The sequence below is a fragment of the Rosa chinensis genome, chromosome 2, assembly GCF_002994745.2.
Source record: "Rosa chinensis cultivar Old Blush chromosome 2, RchiOBHm-V2, whole genome shotgun sequence".
Lineage (NCBI taxonomy): Eukaryota > Viridiplantae > Streptophyta > Magnoliopsida > Rosales > Rosaceae > Rosa > Rosa chinensis.
Genome location: NC_037089.1, coordinates 36,999,759 through 37,022,039, shown reverse-complemented (window position 1 = coordinate 37,022,039; position 22,281 = coordinate 36,999,759). Strand labels below are relative to the sequence as shown.

At 39.5% G+C, this 22,281-nt stretch overlaps 3 protein-coding genes across 3 annotated transcripts; all 3 read right to left on the bottom strand.

Annotated features, from left to right (window-relative positions):
- Positions 1-1,075: 1,075 nt before the first annotated feature.
- LOC112187494 (diacylglycerol kinase 2) lies at positions 1,076-7,038 on the bottom strand. The gene is made up of 8 exons (XM_024326316.2): positions 6,876-7,038; positions 5,040-6,226; positions 4,300-4,666; positions 4,147-4,223; positions 3,488-3,607; positions 3,223-3,387; positions 2,507-2,644; positions 1,076-1,524 (listed from the first exon to the last, which is right to left on the bottom strand). Exons 2-8 carry the CDS (start codon positions 6,132-6,134, stop codon positions 1,375-1,377), a joined length of 2,112 nt encoding a protein of 703 aa, XP_024182084.1. The 5' UTR covers positions 6,135-6,226; positions 6,876-7,038; the 3' UTR covers positions 1,076-1,374.
- A 3,179-nt stretch (positions 7,039-10,217) lies between these two features.
- On the bottom strand, positions 10,218-14,659 carry LOC112188020 (lipase). The gene is made up of 10 exons (XM_024327036.2): positions 14,368-14,659; positions 13,843-13,928; positions 13,547-13,612; positions 13,425-13,472; positions 13,271-13,338; positions 12,904-12,976; positions 12,664-12,825; positions 11,761-11,955; positions 10,994-11,082; positions 10,218-10,810 (listed from the first exon to the last, which is right to left on the bottom strand). The coding sequence occupies exons 1-10, from the start codon at positions 14,444-14,446 to the stop codon at positions 10,597-10,599; spliced, it is 1,080 nt and encodes a 359-aa protein (XP_024182804.1). The 5' UTR covers positions 14,447-14,659; the 3' UTR covers positions 10,218-10,596.
- A 677-nt stretch (positions 14,660-15,336) lies between these two features.
- Positions 15,337-20,680, bottom strand: LOC112188022 (receptor protein kinase-like protein ZAR1). The gene is made up of 3 exons (XM_040514311.1): positions 19,214-20,680; positions 16,135-16,324; positions 15,337-16,021 (listed from the first exon to the last, which is right to left on the bottom strand). The coding sequence occupies exons 1-3, from the start codon at positions 20,438-20,440 to the stop codon at positions 15,372-15,374; spliced, it is 2,067 nt and encodes a 688-aa protein (XP_040370245.1). The 5' UTR covers positions 20,441-20,680; the 3' UTR covers positions 15,337-15,371.
- Between the last annotated feature and the right edge of the window lie 1,601 nt (positions 20,681-22,281).

Below are 22,281 nucleotides of genomic sequence, written 5' to 3'. Positions count from 1 at the left end.
CATATAAGATCGATGCTTCTGTCCACTTTCATGTGTAACTATATCCATGGCTGCTTTGACCAGGCATAGAATATAGGACCGATGCTTCTGTCCACTTTCATGTGTAACTATCCATGGCTGCTTTGACCAGGCATATAATATATACAACGACTAAGTCGCGTATGTACATGTTTCATCTATATGTGGAAAGGGAATGAGGGATCCCACGTTGAAGTTTGGTGTGTCATCAATCGCTAACACCAAATTTGTAAAGATAATTTGACTACATTAACTAATTAAACTAAATAATTGACATCGATCATCTATGTAAAGAGTTATATATTACTAGCGTGTATTACCATGCATTGCACGTGTTTCAATAATAAAGAATGGTATTATAGGATGTCTATAATTTGGTGAAGTCTATTATATTAAATTTCGTTTGCTACACTTCAGTTTGTGATAGCTTGTTAGCAAAGAAAACAAAAGGAAATTGCAGAAAAATCTTACAAAGAAGAAGAAAAACATTAAAGCGTATCTTTTGAAATTAACTTCCATTGTAACGGGAACGACTAGCATATGTTGAGGTACACCGCAGAGAGATCAAACTTTGGAAATGGAACTTGGATGATATTGGAGTTACATATCCATGTTAATAATGTTTCTTCAGAGCTCTAATCCTAAAATTTATCAATTGTGTTCCCTGAAAGGTGAATTTGGCCAGTTTCGAAATACAAGCTTTGCAAAAGCATTACAAATTAGTGTTGGACAAAATTTGTGTAGAATGTTTTAGTGCAGTACACTCGTGTGCAAAAGTGAAAACATCATACTCGGCGTTACTTTGCCCCAATATGACAATTTCCAGGTTATTCGCTATCGATTTTTTTCTTATTTCCGACCATATGGAAAGATCAATAAGCTTGCTAAATATTCTTGCAACGTTAACTCAACTTACTCATTTTGTTTCTTTAATGATTGGCTTGAGCTTCAGAACGTCTCTAGTTAACTAGCAAATTTTTCTCCACCACTTGATGCTTCTAGCTAGGGACTTGTTATTTCATCGTAATTGCTTGACTCTAGCTAGTGAAGGTACAAATGCAGAATTGGCTGTACGTCGAGCTTCCCATTACAAAGCCAAGCCAAACAGGAGCGATCCGATTATAATTGATTGCACAAAAATGGGAGTTGAACCCAATATCATGTCGTTACAAATTTTCCTATTTATAAGCTCTCATCTAACTCTCTTTCTCACTCGCTATGGGGTTTACAAAAACTGCTTCTACAAATAAGCAATGTGTATAGACAACTGAATCAGCCGATATATATGGGGCAAGAAGATCAGCTAAAAATAAGTGGAAGAAAATTGAAAAGGAGAACAAAAATTTGAATGTGAAATCAAGCAAGCTGGAGAGCCATCTGCTGGAGAAGTGTTTTCTTCTGAGATGCGTTAATGATGCCTTTACACTCAGCGTCTAATAAAACCTCCGTCATGATTGCAGCTGCATGCCCTCTCGGCTCCTCTGAAGCCCTCCTCAACATAAACACCTGAAAAAAAAAAAAAAAAAACAATACCCACAACTTTAGGTCTCCTTGAACATTTACTTTCGGTTTTCAGGTTTTGCTCATCCTATTTTTCAATCAAAAGCTAGAGAGGGTAGCTAGATTTGGCAGAAAGAATGGGTGAATTAATATCTGATCAGCAAGAAATAAGAGAGTACACCTAAAGTTTAAGTTCTTTAAAGCTATTAAAAAAACCTATTAGTTTTGCTCAAGATATATCTTTTATAGTTATTATCTCGTTTCCTTCGCATCTATCATCTCCCTTCATAGAATATCAAAGAATATATTAAAATTAATGCTATAAGAATACTCAGAAGACCATATGTACACCAGTACGTGCAGGGTCCAACCGCAGATAATCCAACAATTGTGTTTTCCCAACTCAAACCCACTAAAGACTGATTCTTAGCTCCAAACATGGAAGATAAGAACATCAATATAGCGAAACAAGCTCAAGATAAACCCAAACACTACAACCGAAATAGAATATCTTAGGGATAAAGATTATGGGAATAGTACGGAGTTTTGAATAGATATAGAATAAAAGTGGTGTAACATAAGATAGCAAAACCCAGATTGACTGATGGTTTTGGCTCATTTACATTAGGAGGATGACATGGGGTATTGTGGTGGATATGCTCAGAACAATGCGATAACTCTAAAACTATATTACACATATTTGTAGGCCCTTCTTAAATTACACCTACATTTTTATCATGGGACTACATTGGGGGTGAGCCCCAACAATGTGATTCTTACTTTACTCAAAAAGCAGTCATAAGATGAATTCTATATACTGCTAACAGGTCTGTGTTCTGATATGGTAAATCATTGAAAAGCAAGTATTCCAAGCATGCTAAATTTACACAACTTTCTACCACATCCATAAAGAGTTATTGTATTACATTATCAGGCATATGAGTTTGACTTGAATTTAATAGATTGCATAGGGGGATTCAAATCATACCTGCCCATGATGTGTTATCTCTATACAGCCAGGTTGTTGTATATATGGCTCCCCATCTATTTGGACTGGAAAAGGACTAGATGCATGTATTCTTATGATATTCCCCTGGGCTAGTCTCCTAGCTTGTGATAGTCCAACCTGTACAGAAAATTACAAATTTGATTATTAAAGAACAGTTCCCCAGAGAAAGATGATAATTGTTTTTTCCTAAGATGCTAAATTGTCTTAACAATTAAAACATCAAAACATTCTGTTAATAACTTAACATCCACTTTGTATGTAGATTTTGTACATAAATATTTTTTCTTCTTCAGATAATAGTAATAGATAAGGCGTCCTGTTAATAACATATTGAGGAGCATGGCTACACAATCCACTAGTGACAGCTACTACAGTTTTTCCAGACACAGACCAAAAACCATATCTGATAAAACTTGCTTTTTTTTTTTTTTTTCACTTAATCTAGTTCTAAGAAGTCAGGATACCACATGATTATGGGGCTAAGGCCAAGTTTAGAAAAACAACGAATGCCTACAGCAGATCCAATGATGACAGATAAATAGTAAAATACTGGTTTCAAATTAAGTTAAGATCCACCCTTCCTGTTGTTAATTCTGCCAGCAGTGGCAGGGTGCTAAGTAACAGAGATGCAGGTTCTACATAAAGATTCCAACACAGTTAAATGAAGAAATAGAAGTTGTTTAAATGTCACAGACCTGTAGTTTGCCAAGGTGCCACGATCCACATATGCATACAACTTCAAGCATTTTATCATGCATTGACTGAAGACTAAAGTCATCATCATGATCAATATCATTTTGCCAAAGATCCACTCCACCCATGTAGCTGCCAATGTTGAGCACGATTAGACCCTCAGAATCCTGGGAGGCAGAAAAAGAGAAAACATAAGGAAAAGGCATCCCTTGATACATGAAAGAATTACCTTAAATCATCAAAAAGAATCAGTGACTGATGTATTACCTTTGGAATATCTATGTCTTTCCCATCAACTTCAAGCCAAACTTGCCATGGTAAGTCGGCACAAGTTCGGTCCATTATATCTCTAGCACCTTCTTTGGCATATCGCAGTTTATTCACAAACTGTTAATATAGCAATCATCAGAAAAGCGAAAATCAGAGAAAGGAAAACACAAGATTATTTCTCTCTCTGTAACATTTTAATTACAACTTCTGCAAATTAGAAATTGTAATGTTTAACCAAAAGCATTTTGACAACTGTAACTACATAGCATTTAGCTCTAACAGAAGAATTTCTTAATTTGGGTTTCTCTTGCACATCTATCATCCCCTTCCTGCTTAATTCTTCTTTATCTTCAATCAAAGTCAACATGAGGCCCCTTAATAATTCCAATTCTACTCCTGTTATTCTCCAAATAAACAAGGTCTGTGGATTTAAAACTATTCTTTCATGATCCAAGATGTTGATGCTGTTCTTCTTTCTTTTGGGTGGGGGAACAAATAGAATTGAAGGCTTTAGCTCCCATACAATACCACTCAAAAATCCACACATAAAATTAAGTAGACCATGTACATATTACTAAACAATTGAAAAAGGACCCGTGCCACAAATATAATTATAAAACAATAAGACAGTGCCACCCGAATATAAATGCAGGTACCTGACTACTGAACTTCTCAGGATTTATTTCTCGCATCACATGAAATTCATAAGCAACCTTCGCGTCACATCCAATACCTTTCAAAGTGCAATATTGAAATGTCAGACAGATCCTACAATCTATAACCAGAAAATTGAAGCTTCAGAGATATACCTAAATAGTTCATCATAAACTTGGATTGCACTTTATTTGGATCATCTTCTGATTTGATGTTTACCTTCCAGCGATCTAACATTGTAACTGCCGCATGGTTAATGTCATGTAAAAGCGTGGTTAAGCCACCTTGTCCATCAACGATAGAGAAGCCTCTTCCCCATTGCAGAACCCTTGACAAATCATTTCCTGTGCCAAGGGGGATAATAGCAACAGGTGGCGGTGATTCAAATTTATGCTTCTCAATGGCATCAAGGACCCATGCAACAGTGCCATCTCCACCACATACCAAAACTCTAAAGTATTGCACATCGTTGAACAATTCCAAACCAACCTCAGGCCCTTGAGAAGAACTCAATTCAAAAACCTGCATTTTAAAGAAGAACTCTGCTGATTAAGAACATAATATGCAAAATGGAAAGCCATATATAGCATACCAATATCAATGACTGCTAATTATCAGTTCTTGATGATGTAATATCCAGTAAATACTTATCACTTAAATACTAACCTAAACAGCTAACTAATTGAAGAAAAATATTAACTGACAACTACAATAATTTGAAAGCCAACTTTAGACTCCAGCAAGGAGAGCAATTTTATCATTCCCCATACTTCTCCTTGATGAGTTTTGTTTTATTTGTTTGATAGGATCTTTTATGACTTTTAGAAATTAAATAATGACTTTGAACAGTTCTAATTGCCCAAGATTAATGGTGCTAAAGCTAAAGGAATATTACCTGTGCAGGATTCAATAGCATGTTCAACCTCCTTCTTAGAGAAGCCCCATTTTGGCCTCCACTCCTGGCATTTATAAAAACCAAAAGAGGCCTTGCATCCTTTGGTAAATTAACCACTTTATATTTCTTATATTGACCATAGGTGACAATTCCACCCTTTTTCTGCATAAAGCCATTATGGTTACCCTTAACGCTCAGTGCCCTGCCATCCTTCAAGTGGTCAAAACTCTTCTCACTACGGGATTTCTTCATACCAGTAAACCCATTGAACAGATACTCCAGAGCATCATTGGATGAGTTATGACCACTACCATGTTTAGGACGATGACGCTTTCTTCTAAACTGGCCACGAACAGATGAAGTTATAAACTCATCTGTTATTGAACGCAGCACTCCACCTCCATTTAAGTGACCGATTTCTTTTACACATAAAGGAGAGAGAATGACCCTCCTAAGAGTACCAAGATCACAAACATCACCAGACTCTTTTGCCATTTTATTGTGACATCTGACATGTATGAGGTTCTGACACCATAGACAATGCCATGTTGGAGAAGCATCAAGGAAAGGAACACCACATGGCTCATCGCAATAGAAGCAGCAGGCAGAAATCTCAGGATTATCATCCATATTAACCCATTTTTCTGACCAGTGGTGTCGAACATGGGTAGAACCAGCTTGTGCCACACACTTGCAATCTTTTACTGCAAAATCAGAACAATAAGAATGAGCTGCCACACCACAAACTACACAACGATGGACAGAAGTGCGCGATGAAGCTTTAGTGCTTAGGTTCTGAAGAAACACCAAGGAAGTCAAGCAAACACAGCATGTAGATGGCTGTTCACCATTAGTAATATCTTCTATCCATGTATGGGTTGACAGAGGAGCTCTTAGCTTCTTCCAGACTTTCTTCTTTTCTCTAGCCGCAGCTTTAACCCAATTCAGAGATGTCCTTCTCTCCCATTTAAGAAATGCAAAGATGATAGCTAGAAGACCAAATGATCCGGTGACCAGCCATCCCAGAAGCAATGGACCATAACTGTCCGAGCTGGTCACAAATCTTGCAAGTGAGATGCCTAAATCGACCATCATGGTCTTAATTTTTTTTTTACTTCAAATATAATACTTCTCCCAGATTACAGACTTGGAATTGCTCGGCAACATCTAGATTATGCATAGGAAACCTGGTTGTCAAAAGAAATCATAAAAAAGAAACTAAATGATTAAAACGTAGAGACGAGATCGAGCAGATAGAAGGAAATAATTACACAGTGAAGACAAAATAATAGTGACCACTACTTCAGAGTGATAGAATGATGCAGGACTGTAACGTAAAGGCTACAATCTACAATTCTAGGTCCAGAATCCAGATAAAAAGAAAAACAGAAAATGTCAAACCAAAAATCATACGGTCAATGTTTATGCTAAACTAAACTTTACAGTAAGCACTTCAAGTCAAACTTATCAATCAAATACCGAAACACTTCAAGTCCTTCGATTCACAAACTAGGTGAACGAACACGGTAATGTGCACGGGAATTTCATGTGTTTTAGTTTAGCTCTACCAAATTGAATGAAAATTATCAATACATGAGTTTCTACCTTTTTCCAAAAACAATAACAACACATAATTCAACCCACAAATCTATAAGAAAAAAAGAAAAGAAAAAAAAACACAGCACAAACGAAAACATAGAACGATCAATTCAAACCACAAATCTAGAAGATAAAATTCCGACTATTCAGAAATCAAACGATCCTAGGCTGAATTAGCTCCGGAGATATGCGATCTGGAAATAGAAGATGCAATTGAATAGATCCAGAGAAACATACCTGAAGAGAGCGAAGGTGGAGATGAGAGAAACCCTAGAAATGGAGGAATGGGAGAACAAGGAGAGAGGATTTTTTTTTTTTTTTTTTTTTGGGGGTGGAGAGAAAAGGAATTGAATTGGAGACTGGAGAGGAGGTTTCAATAAAAAAGTAATATATAAGGGAGGGGGCTTTTTTCACTATCATGTTACGGGTAAAAGGAAGAGAGAGAGAGAGAAAGAAAAGCGCGGGATTTTCATTTTTTCCACTAAACAACCAACGAGCGAACCAACACGGCTTGGATGCTTTTGCCTTTCGGAATGTCCGTAGCAAATGCGCGTTGCCAAACTCACTAATAAGATCTTGGAATTACCATCCACAATTTGGATTCTTTTACAACTAAAAATTAATGTGCAACAAAAATTCCGACTTCATTACAATTTACATATATTTTTCCTTTTCTTTTTGACATTACTGTTTATTCAATCATAATCGTTCGTTACTTCGCTACTTTCAATATACTTTCTACCTTATACCGCGACTTTTACTCTCCTCTCTCTCTGCTCTGCTAGGGTTAGGGTTTCGAGTATACAACGTTGTGCGGCGTTTTACTTTCATGGCTGCAGCGATCGCATCCATGACTGCCAGACTTGCGACTAAACTGTCGCTCAAGGAGGGAGAAGAACCAGTTGATTTGGGGAATCTCCGAGTTCAGGGGAAAGAGTTTTTGGCTCGGAATTTCTATTTGGTAGGAAGGCTCAATACTTGCAGGGGGCTGATGCTGGATTCATTCCGGAGCGCGGTAAGATCTATGTGGAGGTTGACTGGAACCGTGGAGGTACAACCAAGGGGTGACCGTTTTCTGTTTACATTCACCCATGACAAGGATGTAGCTAGAGTAAAGAAGGGAGGACCGTGGGGTTTCCAACGTGCTATGATTCTCTTGAATGACTACGATGGGTTTTCGGAGCTCTCTGCAGTGAAGTTGGATTTTGTTTGGATCTGGGTTACACTTGATGGTATACCTCCGGGTATTTTGACATAACCTACCGTCCGGTTGGTTGGTGGGACAATTGGCGAGGTGCTGGAGGTGGATCGTCCGGCGCTGCGTAGGGGCGATGCTCGAGTTAGGCTTGTTCTATCCATCCATGATCCGGTGCGTCTCAACCGTAGGGTTAGGGTTTCTCCCTCTGACGTCCTAACCCTAAGATTCAGGTATGAAAGGCTCCTTGGGCGCTGCCACTCCTGTGCTATGCTGAATCATGGTGGCCAACGATGCCCTAGGGTGGACGAGTTGGCAGCTAATGCTGGGGCGGAGCAGGGATCACAAACGGCTGGTGGACCGATCGTTCCAGCCCTTGTCTTTAGGGCAAACGTTCAGCCCTCCATCTCTTCTCCATTGATCTCTACTTTCAAGGTCCCTGGCTTGTCGAAGAAGAAACCGGTACAAATTCGTGAGCTTCCTGCGCTTGTGTTGTCTGGTACTGAGGGTACCTCCACCCAAACTCAAGTGGTGGGGATGCGCCGGCCCAGGGCTGAGGATGCTCCTGCGGATGGTAAGCGAGCCAAGCATGGCTTGGCTTTGGCGCCGGTAACCCTGCAACCGGAAAATCTTGGGTTCGAGTTTTCTGATGCAGGTTTGGTAGGTGGGAAGCTGTCTCAAGGCCCTAAGGTCTACAAGAAGAAGGGCAGGCCTCGGGGTTCGCGAAACAAAGTCAAAGCGGCATCGGTGTCAGCCACCGTGGATGACTCCGGGTCTATGGAGTCGGGGCCCTTTGATGGTGGTTCTGTTGGCATGCCTGAGAGGCCTAATGGGCTGGCTAAGCCTGTTTCCCAGTCCGGGTAGGAGATGAGCCCTTCCATCTTCGGGCGAGTGACGTGTCTTGCTTGATGGCGGCGATGTACACCAAGTAGGGTCTTAGGCGTCAAAGTGGTTAAGGAAGTGTCTCGTGCTCGTTGATGTCGGATCTCGCAGTTTTGTTTTGTTTCTTTATTTGCTTTGGCTAGTAGTTTTCTTTTGAATTTTAGTTTTTTTGGATTTCCTTTTGGTTTCAGAACTCTTAGGAGCTCGCATTGTAATATGGGGGGTGTTTGTACCCCTCATGCTTGACCGAGTGAGGTCGTCATGATTTCGATCAATGGATTAGTCTTCCGTTGCCCTCAAAAAAAAAAAAATCATAATCGTTCGTTAACTCATCCATCAATATTACTTTTGTGAAGTGTTAACGTGGCTTTTGAGAAAAATATAGGAGTGAGAGTTATGCTCCGTGTACCATCCTTCTGTGAGATGGTACACGGAACGAGAGTTATGCTAGCGTGCTAGGATTAGCAATAGGAGGTTAAACGTTGGCTGTCTCCAAGTACTGTAGTGTGCAAGAGAGGGGCAAGAGTACATGTGAGTACCTACCTGGTTTGGAAGAAATACGAGTGAGAGCGATCGGTGAGCCTCGAGTATGTCATGTGTGATGTGGTTGACCCTTTGACCAAGAAGAAAAAAAAAACATAGGCCTTAAAGTACTTGACAACTCAACAACTTTTCATAGCCTTGATTAGAAACCACTAGATTAGCTCCCCCACTTTGGCCCCCAAGCTATTAAGCATGCATGTCGACCGCGCATCGACTGGTAGAAAACTTTGCGGTAAGATTTAAAGTAATAAACACCAAAGTCTGAGTAACAACAATAAATTTATTTTCAAATATCACGATCGATCAAACCACTTGTGAGTGCTTTAAAGAAAAACAAAAGTCTTGCAAACCAATCAAAGCTATAATCATTCCATTACGAATCGAACCACTCACCTAGGCATGCAATTGTGGTTGCTTGGAAAAGAAACATAATGAAACTTATCAGACAGTAGAGCAATCACCAGCATCCTACAGTATTGCTAGTAGAATTCATGTCGACAAAGAATGACCTCACAAAACTAAGCTCCTCTCTTGAATCCCAAACACGGGACCCTAAGAAGTAGAGGCCAAACTGAGGACTAACGTTTAGCATATCGATAACCAGTCAATAATGGAGGAGATCAAAGAAGGCTCTTCCTCTATTCAAACTGAGAACCGAGTAAATGACAATGCAGCTCTAGTTACATTATGAGTAGCTCTATAACAGACCCGTGAAGTGTAGATCCAACTACAGTACACAAGACTTGGCTAACTCTCTGATTTCGTCTAGGATCAAGCATTCATGCCTGAGGATGACTTCTGATTTGCCAATCACTTCAATTACTGCTTTAGCGTCTCTACTTAACATGATTTAAGATACTCAAAAGTAGAAATCAAAATTGGCAGTTTGGCACCAGACCACCACAAAAACAAAGAAAGATTTGACCAGAAAATATTGACATCAACTTAGAGGAATCTCATTTAAGTATAGCATTGTGGCCGTCTCTATTACTATAGAAAAGATACAATGTATGAAAAACAGACACTCTCAGAGTCAATGGTGAATGGTGGATCCTTTTAATCATAGTGGACAGTAACAGTATCAAGAAATTCTGAAGTATCAGGTACTTGTACACAAGTAAACACAAAGTCAGCATTGATATTCCAAAGAATGATTATGTACACATACAGATTAATCTATACACTAGCATCATTTGCAGCACCAGCCCTCATCTTCATCAGCTAAAGTTTTTCCAAAATGGATAGGCAGTACGCATAAATCTGAAACAGCTTTTTCAGGACATGACCCCAGAAACAATCTCTCTCTCATTCATGCCAAGGGGAATCACAGCTGACAGTCTATAGAGGCTTTCCCCCAGCATCTGATTGTATTTTCAATTTGAGAACAGGAGTTGCAACATCTCTGGACAGAACAAAGTTTCCTTCCAGATCTGATCTTCCATGATCCAGTAAACCAGGACCCGTCACAATTTTGCACGGTCTCCATGTCTCATCCATTAATTTGACACCATAATAAACTAAATGGTCTGAAATGCTGTCCCCTATCACTGACCTGCACAGACGTCTCAAAAATTGTAACATCGAAACTGACAATAAGATTGTATTTTCCAACTTTTGTATTATGTTACTCATCTAAGATTGTTCAAGGGAGCTATAATGTAGCAGAACATTTAAAAAAAAAAAAAAAAAACTGAGACGACAAATCTCCATGTTATCGCTGCACAAGAGGGGTTACCTGCTGCAGGTTGGGTCCTCACCAGAGGCATCACATATTTTCTCAACCTGATAAACAAGACTTCGCAATCCAATGTTATAAAGCCACACCTACAATAAGAATAAGGCTCTCTCAATGGTATAAAAAAGAAAGACACTTGCTACAACACGATCATCAACACACATGTCAAAATTGAGCTCTCAAGGGGTACAGGTAAGAGAAGGATTTGATTACATGGGTAATCCCTCCCTCCCCCCCCCCCCCCCCAAAAAAAAAAATAATAATAAATATTGTCAAAAAATTTACAGAAATAAAAAATTGAAACACTGAGATTGTGCATTTCATTTCATCACTACAGAAGACAATGTAGGGTTAGAACTCATAAACCATTCTAGTATTCTGTAAAACCAGAACTATTTATTCTCTTAGATTGGAGAGCACCATATACAATATGTCAACATTGCATGCATCAGGCGTGTACAACAGTCAATCAATAAACATACTAAATTCATCTTAAAGTGTCAACCCGACTCAGATCAGGTATAATGTCACCCCTGTGGATTTCTAGAGTGCACATGCGAAACTAAAAAGTGCCGTGTGACAAGTATTCTTGAAAAAGATCAGGGACAAAGCATAAATATTCTTTTACATGTAATGTAAATTTATTTAGAAATCACTGATTACATATGATTAAGGAGCACAAAAACATTAACAGCTTGACCACAAAGAGAGATCAAAGGTTTAAAAGTAAATAAACATGTAATCCACCTCTGTGGGCTAAAAAATACCTCTGTTGGGAAGTGGTGGTATGTCTTCTGAGGAAAATAAGTGTAGTATGGAGGCATATGAGGCACAACATCATTTCCATTTGTTACTCGTATAGTCTGTGGCAGAATTTCGCTATAGTAAGTAGCAAAAATTGCATTACCGATTCGAGGTTGTCCAAATGTCATAACTTGAACATTATTCTCCTTTTGATTAACCTGGGAATTCGGAAAACAAAAAGAAAAGAGAAAAAGGATCCTTCGTTACAATGTCACTGGCTTGAAGAATATGCTTCCGGTGAAAACTACAATAAACATATAAAGAAATAACATGTACGCATCAGGCACAACAAAACCAACAAGCAGCGAAATGCAAATTACATTCAAAACTTCAAGTCAGGTAGGCTTCTGACATAAGTTTACACTCTTTTACACCATTCAAGAAATTTCATTTGACCCATGGAAGTATCTTGATCAGTAAAACTTCAAAAGCAACTAATTATATTTTCATCGAGTTCTATATCACTAGTGTGACATAAGATATGACTGGCTTTGGCAGGATAAGATAACCATACCACTCAAGTGCTACTACGGCTAATGCATACTACCACTGACAGGACTTCTATTTCCCTGCCTACTGGAATATTATACGTAACTTTTGTCCTGAAGAACTGTTACAAGTTATCATTTTATATACCATGTGGACATTTATGCCTTAGGCCATCATGTTCTGCCCACAAACTACTCCAGCAAAGACACATGACACTAGTCACCCAGTACACTCCCCTCCAGAAAGCTAACACAAATTGAGCCCCATTACTCATCAATTCAAGATTATATGAAGTATGAAACAAAAATGATGGACTGAAACTAAGAAAGTTTGTATGATGAAACGTGCGTAATGGAGACTGGCTTAGTTATGATTACCCTTAAATCAAGAGCACAAAATGAAGCCATTGCCCCTCCCATTGAATGCCCTGTCACTATGATGCCAATATCTCCATAAAACTCTTTGGCTCTTGCAACAGCATTTAGAATTCCAGGTCGTATGGTTGTGTTGTGGTAAGCATTATAAAAACCATGGTGCACCTGAAACAACCAAAAAAGCATGAAAATCAAAACTTCACTGCAAGCAAACAAGTGGAGAAACTTCACTGCAGTAAGTACCATTGCATCAGGCATGCCAGGGTAATCTATATCAAGTTGTTTCCAAAATAAGTCTTCGATCCAATTCTGTATACTGTACACAAAAAATCAATATTAATCAACAAACAACTCTGGTAAAAGAACAGATCAGATAGATTGCCGGTGGAGATGCATATAATTCGAGAAAACCCACAACAAATACAACTGTTAGTTTGTCGCTAAGTTCTATAGAAGGCACCAAATATGTAATTGCCCACAATGGACCAGCACACAACCAATCAGCATGCTCCCTTCTACTGGTCAGTCAATAATTTGGGCTTAATAATAATGAAATTAGAAAAGAAAAGAAAAATCAAGCAGGAAGGATATAAGCAGTCAAGTATTCTACCTGTTTCCCTGAGTCCCTTTAAATGCAATTATAATAGCATTTGGATCTGTTGCCACCCCAACAAATGCCTGGTTAAGTAATGACAATGTGAAAATGAGGCAGCTAAGAGAAAAACAACAACAGTATAAAACCAGAGAGAAGTAAGAAATTGCACCTGTAAGCAATGCTGGACGTCCACAATTATCTCTATCATTTGAAAATCCTGTTTCCATCGAACAAAGGAATAAGGCCCACAACTTTTAGATAAAAGAAGTTTTATCATCTAAATGTTAGTACCTTAATCAAGCCATCACATCTGTCGCATGTCCAAGAAAACAGCTCTGTCAAATCTGACAAATACACCTATGATAGCAGAAGTATAATTACAATTGCTACAGAACGTATAGCGGCTATGTACTAGTGATTGAAATCTTGACATCTAATCCAGCAAATGTCATAAGCTTTGTTTCCCATTTAAGAAAAAAGATTGAATACTCCACTAAATCAACCTCCCTCAGTCACATTTACAGCACTCCAGGAACCAATTATATCATGTAAATTATGCTTAGAAACATATATTCCATGAAACTTACTGTAGAGGCATAGCGAACCAATATTGTGGCAAGCGTATGATTGTAGACAGGGCTCTGGCTATGAACCTTGTGCTTGAACTTCCATTCTGCGTTTGGAAGAAACAAAGCTTCACTATTAAACATGGGCCTAGAAGTTCAACAATAACAAAGATTTGGGATATAAATTCCAACACCCACAAAATACCCTCAATCTATATTCTGCCAATTTACATTGGGTATAATTCTCAACCTTTCACACCTCTCTTCTCCTAATTAAATTTTATGACCTTTCAAGTATCTATCACACTAAAATCACCAACATCCTTGAAGCAAATTCTAGTTAGGTAAACCCAACAACAACATTTTGTAGTGTACCAAATCAATCAATTACAGTATTACATTAGTGAACCTTGTCCATTGTAACTCTTGAACCAATTCTTCTCCAACCAATTACAGTTTCAATGTGAAGTGTCCCTAATTTGAGCTTAACTATACTTAATGCAATAGAAAAGCAAGAAACTTTTAGTGGGTAAATTGAAATTTCACCTCTCCCAGCAGAAGAAGCAAAGAGGCAAGTAAGTAGTGCCAACAACAGCAACCATCTCCTTCTTCTCTCCATGATCATCTGCCCCAACTACAAAAATCAAATCTTTGTGGCAAAGATTCTAACTTTCGGGCACAATTCACCAATAATCACAGGGGGCGGATTTGAGGTGGGCAACTGCGCCAATTTTCAATTTTTCTACAAGAGCTCTCCGTGCAAAAATGGTCAACAAGCTGATGCTTGAGCAAGAAGAAGACCAAAAGAGTGAAAAGACGTCGTTTTGGCGTTAAACTCGTCAGCTCGTCCGCAAACGCCGTCGTTTTTGTCGAAGAAAAATAGTGGCAGCAAATAGAAAACAACAATCCCAATTCCCAAATAACAAACAAAAATCATTATAGCAATTCAGCAACTCTCTCTCACATCCATTACCGGTTTCAGTCGTAGTTTGTTTGGTTATTTGAGATAACTAATATCTTGGAGGTTACGGTTTAAAATTTGAATAATATTATGGAATGAGTGGGGTAAAAGAAAAAAAATTATGGATTCTACACACTAAAAATAAGCGTTTGAACCCAAAATAAAATTTTGGAGGCCAAGATGGCACAATGTTCCCGGCAGCCTAAGTAATACGTAACCCAATGAACCTAACTCTTAGTTGAGGCTATGTCGTGAGCAACCCGGAATGTTTCAGAGGCTAAATGAAGCCTACGTACCTACTTGGAAATCAAGTAAGAATAAGGCAATTATGGCTATATAATCAAGACAATTATTAAGCACGAGGCTTATTAGATTTTTGGGTGTGTATATATGCAGCCATGGCTTGGGAAATTTTCTCTTGTGTACAACAATTTTAAAAATTACTAGAGTGTGAAATTTAGAGGCAGGAAATATATACTTTTGTTTTTGTTTCTACAATTACACAAGAATAAAATAGGTCTCAACTCTCAAGTGGTCTCCTGGAACTCTGGAGTCTGGAAGTACTTCTATGCTTGTACCAGTAGGATGATTAGGCCAATCTGGCCAAGTTATCACACACACACCTCATAGAAGGTCTTCTTTCAGGGGCTCTAGCAACACAAGCAAGAGCAACATTCATTACTGTAACAATTTCCTCTTCCATGTCTACATCCGGAGCTAAGAAACGGTCTAATACATCAATGATTGGCTTCCTTTCCTCAATGCTGATCTGGAACCATTCAACTAAATCAATTTCCTCAGAACCAACTCTGCTGAATGGCATTTTTGCAGAAATCATCTCCAGCATAATCACCCCAAATGAGTAAACATCGCTTTTTTGGGATGGCCTGGCAACTTTGGAGGCCTCAGGAGCTTTATAGCAAGGCGCTGCTGCAGCTATCGAGCTTGCAGCCCTCTGCACATATGGAGAATTCTGAAGGGATGATGTGTCAGTTGTGATTTGTTCAAGTTGAAAGGATGAGGATTCTTCAGTTACTTTGGCGAGGCGGCCTAGTCCAAAATTGGTGATATGGGGTTCCATGTTTTGTCCAAGAAGTACATTGCTAGGCCTCAAGTCACCGTGGACATATTTTCTTGGACTATATTCATGAATATAAGCCAAACCTTTTGCCAAGCCTATCATGATTCTGAGACGTACAGGCCAAGAAAGAGGTGTGAAAGATATCATGCCTGCTTTTCCTAGCAAAATCATATATTACATGTGTCAGAATAAGCATATATTGATAATCACAAAGATAATTTTTAGTCTGTTAAGTTTGATTTTAGTAGGGCTTGGTTAATTACCAACTTACCATGAATTGCAGTAGCAAGGTCACCGTTCGGAATGTAATCATATATGAGCAGCTTCTCATCTATGGACCAGCAATATGCCAGAAGAGTGGTGATATTTGGATGCTTCATCTTTCCAATTGCTTCAATTTCAGTTTGAAATTCCTTAAATCTTTGGGAACCTTCATCTCCAAGTCTTCTCACTGCCAAGGTGTTGGGAAATTAATCCCCCGTCACGCAAGTACTACTAGTAGAGATGGAAATAAGAAATAAGCAAACCAATAAGACAACAAGATTTTAACGAGGTTCGGCCAATTTCCTTGCCTACGTCCTCAGAGAGTTTTCATCTTCACTAATGAGAGAATTACACAAGTACAAGATTACACCGCTCAAATTTATACACAACTTGAGCACTCGTGTTTATACCCAACCCGAGCCTTGTATCCAATCGGATACCCATTGTACACCCTCTCTCAATCCTAGAAGATTACTCTACCCCAAGAGCTATACACGCCCTTGAACACACTCCCCCTATCTTCTACATCTTGAAGACTCCTGGAGTTGTATATGAACCTCTCTCTCTGGAGTTTGGGCTCTCTGCCCTCTCTCACCCTCCTTCTGCCGATATGGGATATATATATATTCCACTCTCCAGCACACTCTCTCTCCAGCACACTCTCTCTCTAGCTCTCTCTTCAAAGCCGGTTCATGCTTTCTCCTTTTCTTCTTTTCCCTTGCATGCCTTTTCCTTTTCTTCTTTTCCCTTGTCTCCTGCATGTCTCCTGCATGCCTTGTCTTCCACTTTCTTTACTTCTTTATTGCATACAAGACAAATGTCTCTAACATAAGGAGGGATCCCAACAATCTCCCCCTCCCGACTTTGGTGGAGAGCTCCGCATCACCACTTCAATCCTTGAAGTCATCTCAATCCGAGACACAACTTGTTATACCCACAAGTATTCCATTGGCCTTCTAGTTGCGCAATTACACATAATCAGAGTCAATTGCATTTGGTCCTAGCTCCCCCTGATTCAATCGGCCAATACCATGTGTAACTACCCCGAGACAACGATCACCTGTTGACTCTGAAGAGGAACCTTGACTCGACCTCTTCCCTAGCAGGATTTACCTTCTCACCATCATCTGGACTCGGAAACTTGTCAACGACGTCTCTGCTGTACCCGCAAACGAGACTCGCCTATGCGCACTCCTGTTTCCCATTATCCATCAAGGTCTGACATACCAGATGATACCTACCACACTGTTCTCCCTTCATTAGGACCATGCCGCCACGTGTGATTTTCATAACTCCCCCTGCTGACGAAACCCTGCAGCCTTTGGAGTCTAACTGGCTCAAGGATATTAAATTTCTCTGTAACTTTGGGACATCGTCACACCACCCAAAGTACGCCAATCCCAAATCTAATATCCAGTCAAAGAACATGTGTCACCTATGGAGATTGTGAGAGCATCTCCATATGAAAATCGGTTTCTGCTACAGCAACGCCATCCAAGCCTTTCGCTTCATGTGACCCTAGTCACGACGCTTGTAGCAACCCTGCCTCTGGATTTAGACCTGCTATGATCACTAAATCCCCGACAGTTTTCCTTGCATTTTCCGCTGTCTTCTCCGGTTTCACATCCTTCCCCTTCAACACTTTACTTAGCCCTGTTGAACTAGGATGTCTTTCACTCTCCTTTTGCCATAGAGTGAAATTTCCTTTTTCCATCAAACTGCTCCACCTCAAACTATGAGGCAATACTTGAAGTCATGATGAGCAATCACGATCAACATGCAAACCTTCGGCGAACGAAAACCACGAACGACGAACAAGCACGATCGCTGACACCACGAACCACCGTAGTGAGATATACACTCTCACCAACCATCATTCCCTTGAGTCATATCTTGGTCTCTTGCAACTCCACTTTTAATTAGGATTTTTTTTTCTTCTGAGTCTGGCTCGCACCACCTAGCCTCCGAGTCACTCCACCTATCAACTGCCTTTGATTAGGACTTTCTTGAGTTTTTGACCCGCTCCACGTTGCTAGGAATTTTCCTCGAGTTGGCTCCACCTAATGCACTTTTGAGTTAACACCTTAACCATTTAACTGACTCCACCTTGAATGATGAGGTGCTAGAACTTGCCATGACAAACAACCTCACCAGCCATCATCCCCTTGAGTCATATCATGATCCCTTGCAGCTCCACTTTTGAATAGGATTTTCCCGAGTCCACCTTGCTCCCCTTAGCTCACGAATCACTCCACCTATCGATACACCATCGATGAGGATTTCTTTGAGTCTCCGACCCGCTCTTCTTGCTAAGAACTTTTCCGAGCTGACTCCACCTATTGCACCTTCGGGCTGCCACCTTGACCATTTGCTTGACTACACCATGGATGCATGACTTGTCCCAGCCAAACCATCGGCTCTGATACCACTGTTGGGAAATTAATCCCCCGTCACGCAAGTACTACTAGTAGAGATGGAAATAAGAAATAAGCAAACCAATAAGACAACAAGATTTTAACGAGGTTCGGCCAATTTCCTTGCCTACGTCCTCAGAGAGTTTTCATCTTCACTAATGAGAGAATTACACAAGTACAAGATTACACCGCTCAAATTTATACACAACTTGAGCACTCGTGTTTATACCCAACCCGAGCCTTGTATCCAATCGGATACCCATTGTACACCCTCTCTCAATCCTAGAAGATTACTCTACCCCAAGAGCTATACACGCCCTTGAACACACTCCCCCTATCTTCTACATCTTGAAGACTCCTGGAGTTGTATATGAACCTCTCTCTCTGGAGTTTGGGCTCTCTGCCCTCTCTCACCCTCCTTCTGCCGATATGGGATATATATATATTCCACTCTCCAGCACACTCTCTCTCCAGCACACTCTCTCTCTAGCTCTCTCTTCAAAGCCGGTTCATGCTTTCTCCTTTTCTTCTTTTCCCTTGCATGCCTTTTCCTTTTCTTCTTTTCCCTTGTCTCCTGCATGTCTCCTGCATGCCTTGTCTTCCACTTTCTTTACTTCTTTATTGCATACAAGACAAATGTCTCTAACATAAGGAGGGATCCCAACACAAGGTTCGTCCATCTTCAAGGACAACTTTATACACAATCCCAGTTTTACTCTTACCAAGGAAGAAAGCAGAGGCTTTCAGCAGTTTGTCAAGATCTAAACTGACATGCAGGTCCAATTGCACAAATTGGTAATGCTCCGGATAATCTGAACCGTGTTTAGCAATGTAGAGAAAGTCCTTCGTGGGCATGAGTGTCTGTTCAAAATGTCGACTGACTTTACAAGCACAGATCTTCTTATACCATTTGGAGAACAATAGACCAGAAAGACAAATCCCAATAATGATACCTGCAATGACAAAGACCACAGCACATGTACTAGAGTTGCTGCTCCGACCTGAATTACGAGGCGGATTGTGAAACAAGGATTGACAATTTGAGTCTTGAGTGCTTGAACAACATGAGGTCTTCAATGGCGGTCCACAGAGAAAAAGATTGCCTGCAAAAGCTGTTGGTCCTAGATTGATAAGAGATCCAATCTGTGGAATTGGTCCACTTAGATTGTTGTAACTGAGATCAATATAAACTCTCTGAGGAAGGTTTCCTAGGCTTGCTGGTATAGAACCATTAAACAAGTTGTGAGACATGTCGAGAGTTGCTCTCAAAGTCGACAAGTTGCTAATGCCCTTGGGGATGGAACCGCTGAGCCTGTTGAAGGAAATGTTGAGCTTTTGAAGACTTGCCAAGCTGGTGATACCATCTGGAAGGGAACCAGAGAAATGGTTTTGAGCAAGGACAATACTCTTTAGTCTCCTGCACCGAGCTATAGATAAAGGTATGGAGTTATTGAATGAATTTTGTGAGAGATCTAGTGTATGTAGGGAACTGAGCATCTGTATCTCAGCTGGAACAGACCCGGATAATGAGTTTGATGATAGTACCACACTCTGGAGCTCCTTTGCATGGAACAAATCTAATGGCAGTCTTCCCAAAAGCCTGTTGTTCCTGAGATTCAGACGGCAGAGGGCAGAGAGGTTCCCAAGAGCAGAAGGGAAAATCCCGGAAAGATTTTTGTTTGGAAGACTGAGAGATACAACTTTCTCTTGTTTACATGTGACTCCATCCCATGAACATGGGCTCTGGTCTGAAGAGTTCCAGTTATTCATAGAGCCTTCGGCATACTCAGTTAAGGATCCTTTGAACGAAAGTAGTGCTAAACCTTCCTCATTTACACAGCTTACAAATGCAAGAGAGTTGAATACAAGCAAAACCAGGAGAAGCACTCGCAAAACCATGGTACAAATAGGCAAACTTGACACAAAGTTCAAAATGGGGTTTGGTATGGAAAGCAGAAGATGGTGGAGGGAGAGACTCACAATATACGACAGGTCTGTACTCGCTGCTGGTTCTTCAATGACATGTAACCAAAACTACTAATGAAGCTGAGTTACACCTTTTGGATAAATGGATTTCTTTTAGATAAGCCTGAATGTATGATCAACTGGATTCATAAGTAGGCATGTAGTAAGTCAATTATGTAAAACTAGGGCACTTTAATTGATTGTTTAGCCATGAATAGGTCTTATTAAAGGTGTCAAATCTGGTCTTGACCATCCTTATCACTTGAACGCAATTGGAGGCGATGTATATGTCTTGATTGGCGGTGAAAGTGCAATTAGATTATATTTGGTATGATCTGTTTGACCAACAAATTGAGTCACGCAAATGCCAGTTTTACTTGTGGAATACTCAGCAAGAGCTTCTTTTTTTTTTTTTTTTGTGGGTATGGTTGCGGAAATTCGTGTATCACAATACATTGGAGCAAACCTTTCTTATGACTCATGTTTTGGAAGAGGAAAAGTTCTATCGTACATCAAAATATAGAGCAATTTTCTATGGTCATAGAGCAGCTCGAAATCAAGCTGAGTACTACTACTAATGTATAAAGTCAGTTTATTTTTATATCAATTTAAGCTAAGTTAGAGCATTTTTAACAGACTCTCTATTTTGTCTCCTAAGCTATTTTGAAGAGCATGTTTAGCTTTTTATCTATTTTAACAGCTACACCAGACTCCTAAGTGGCTCTCCATTATAACTTTTAGCTATCTCGCTCCTAAATATAGAGAGAGCGAAATGAGGCTCTCTAGAATTTAAAACATTCCTTTTAAGCTATTTAATGTAATTTATAAATACATTTCAACTATTTATTATTCATTTAAAAAATAATATAAATTCAAAATTAGTCAGAATATAAAACACTGATGCAGACGTATTTCTAAAGTGACTAGTTAAAATGACTTTTTAGCTACTTTAGCTAAAATTTAACTCAAAAATAACTAACATTGCTAAAACTACTGTTAGTCTATTAATGTATAGAATCAGTTTATTTTTATATCAATCTAGTCAAATTAATATACTGGACGAACAACAAGTATGATGGTATCATCAATCTTCTACTCTGGTGGTATTCGATTAGACAGGACAAAATTTGTTAGGCATGGGAAACTTATATAAATATGTCTATAAATAATGTTATATGATTAAAGTATATATGTGTTACTTTGTCCTTCTAACACAACCAACACGTAAACAATCAATGTGAAAAACAATCATCGCACTTACAGGACGAGAATGGACCCAATTGGAGACCTCACGATGATGTCTGGTAGCTGTCACTATATACATCCGCCACGAAGTTGGCTTCATGTTCACTTAAAGAAACTGTTGTGCAGCACAAAACAGGATTAATTCGACCAAAAATTTAGTCCTCCCGAGGAACTTGAATATGACCATTGGGATACGTCTCCTTTAAAGTGAGGAGGATGTGAAGTTATGTCAAGTTCATAAAATCTTGATTCTCTATATAATCTAATGGTCTTAACGTTACATTGAACACATCACTCTTATCACTAATCCTTAAAAATTTTGTGTAAACACCGCTAACTTGCCGTTAAGTCTAAATAAATAAAAAAAAATCGACTCTTAACGGGTCAATCTTTCTCCAGCCAGTGCGTCCAAAGCACTGCTGCGTTCATAACATCCTTCGGTAGAAAGGTCGTCATGCGCCATAATTTGGCTTTGACCTCCAATCCTCATGAGGATTGTTTGTAGTGTAACAGACCAAGCTTCAAAAAGG

What these genes read in the sequence shown, in the direction of transcription:
- LOC112188020 (XM_024327036.2), bottom strand. Translation starts at nt 14,446, where the DNA reads ATGATCATGGAGAGAAGAAGGAGATGGTTGCTGTTGTTGGCACTACTT. An exon ending in ACGTCCAGCATTGCTTACAG is followed by an intron (nt 13,339 to 13,424) that starts GTGCAATTTCTT and finishes TTACTTAACCAG; the next exon opens with GCATTTGTTGGGGTGGCAAC. An exon ending in AAAGGGACTCAGGGAAACAG is followed by an intron (nt 12,977 to 13,270) that starts GTAGAATACTTG and finishes TTTTGTGTACAG; the next exon opens with TATACAGAATTGGATCGAAG.
- LOC112188022 (XM_040514311.1), bottom strand. Translation starts at nt 20,440, where the DNA reads ATGGTTTTGCGAGTGCTTCTCCTGGTTTTGCTTGTATTCAACTCTCTT. An exon ending in TTGTCCTTGAAGATGGACGA is followed by an intron (nt 16,325 to 19,213) that starts ACCTTGTGTTGG and finishes TAATTTCCCAAC; the next exon opens with ACCTTGGCAGTGAGAAGACT. An exon ending in CCTTGCTACTGCAATTCATG is followed by an intron (nt 16,022 to 16,134) that starts GTAAGTTGGTAA and finishes TGATTTTGCTAG; the next exon opens with GAAAAGCAGGCATGATATCT.
- LOC112187494 (XM_024326316.2), bottom strand. Translation starts at nt 6,134, where the DNA reads ATGATGGTCGATTTAGGCATCTCACTTGCAAGATTTGTGACCAGCTCG. An exon ending in TGCTATTGAATCCTGCACAG is followed by an intron (nt 4,667 to 5,039) that starts GTAATATTCCTT and finishes TTTAAAATGCAG; the next exon opens with GTTTTTGAATTGAGTTCTTC. An exon ending in GTTTATGATGAACTATTTAG is followed by an intron (nt 4,224 to 4,299) that starts GTATATCTCTGA and finishes GCACTTTGAAAG; the next exon opens with GTATTGGATGTGACGCGAAG.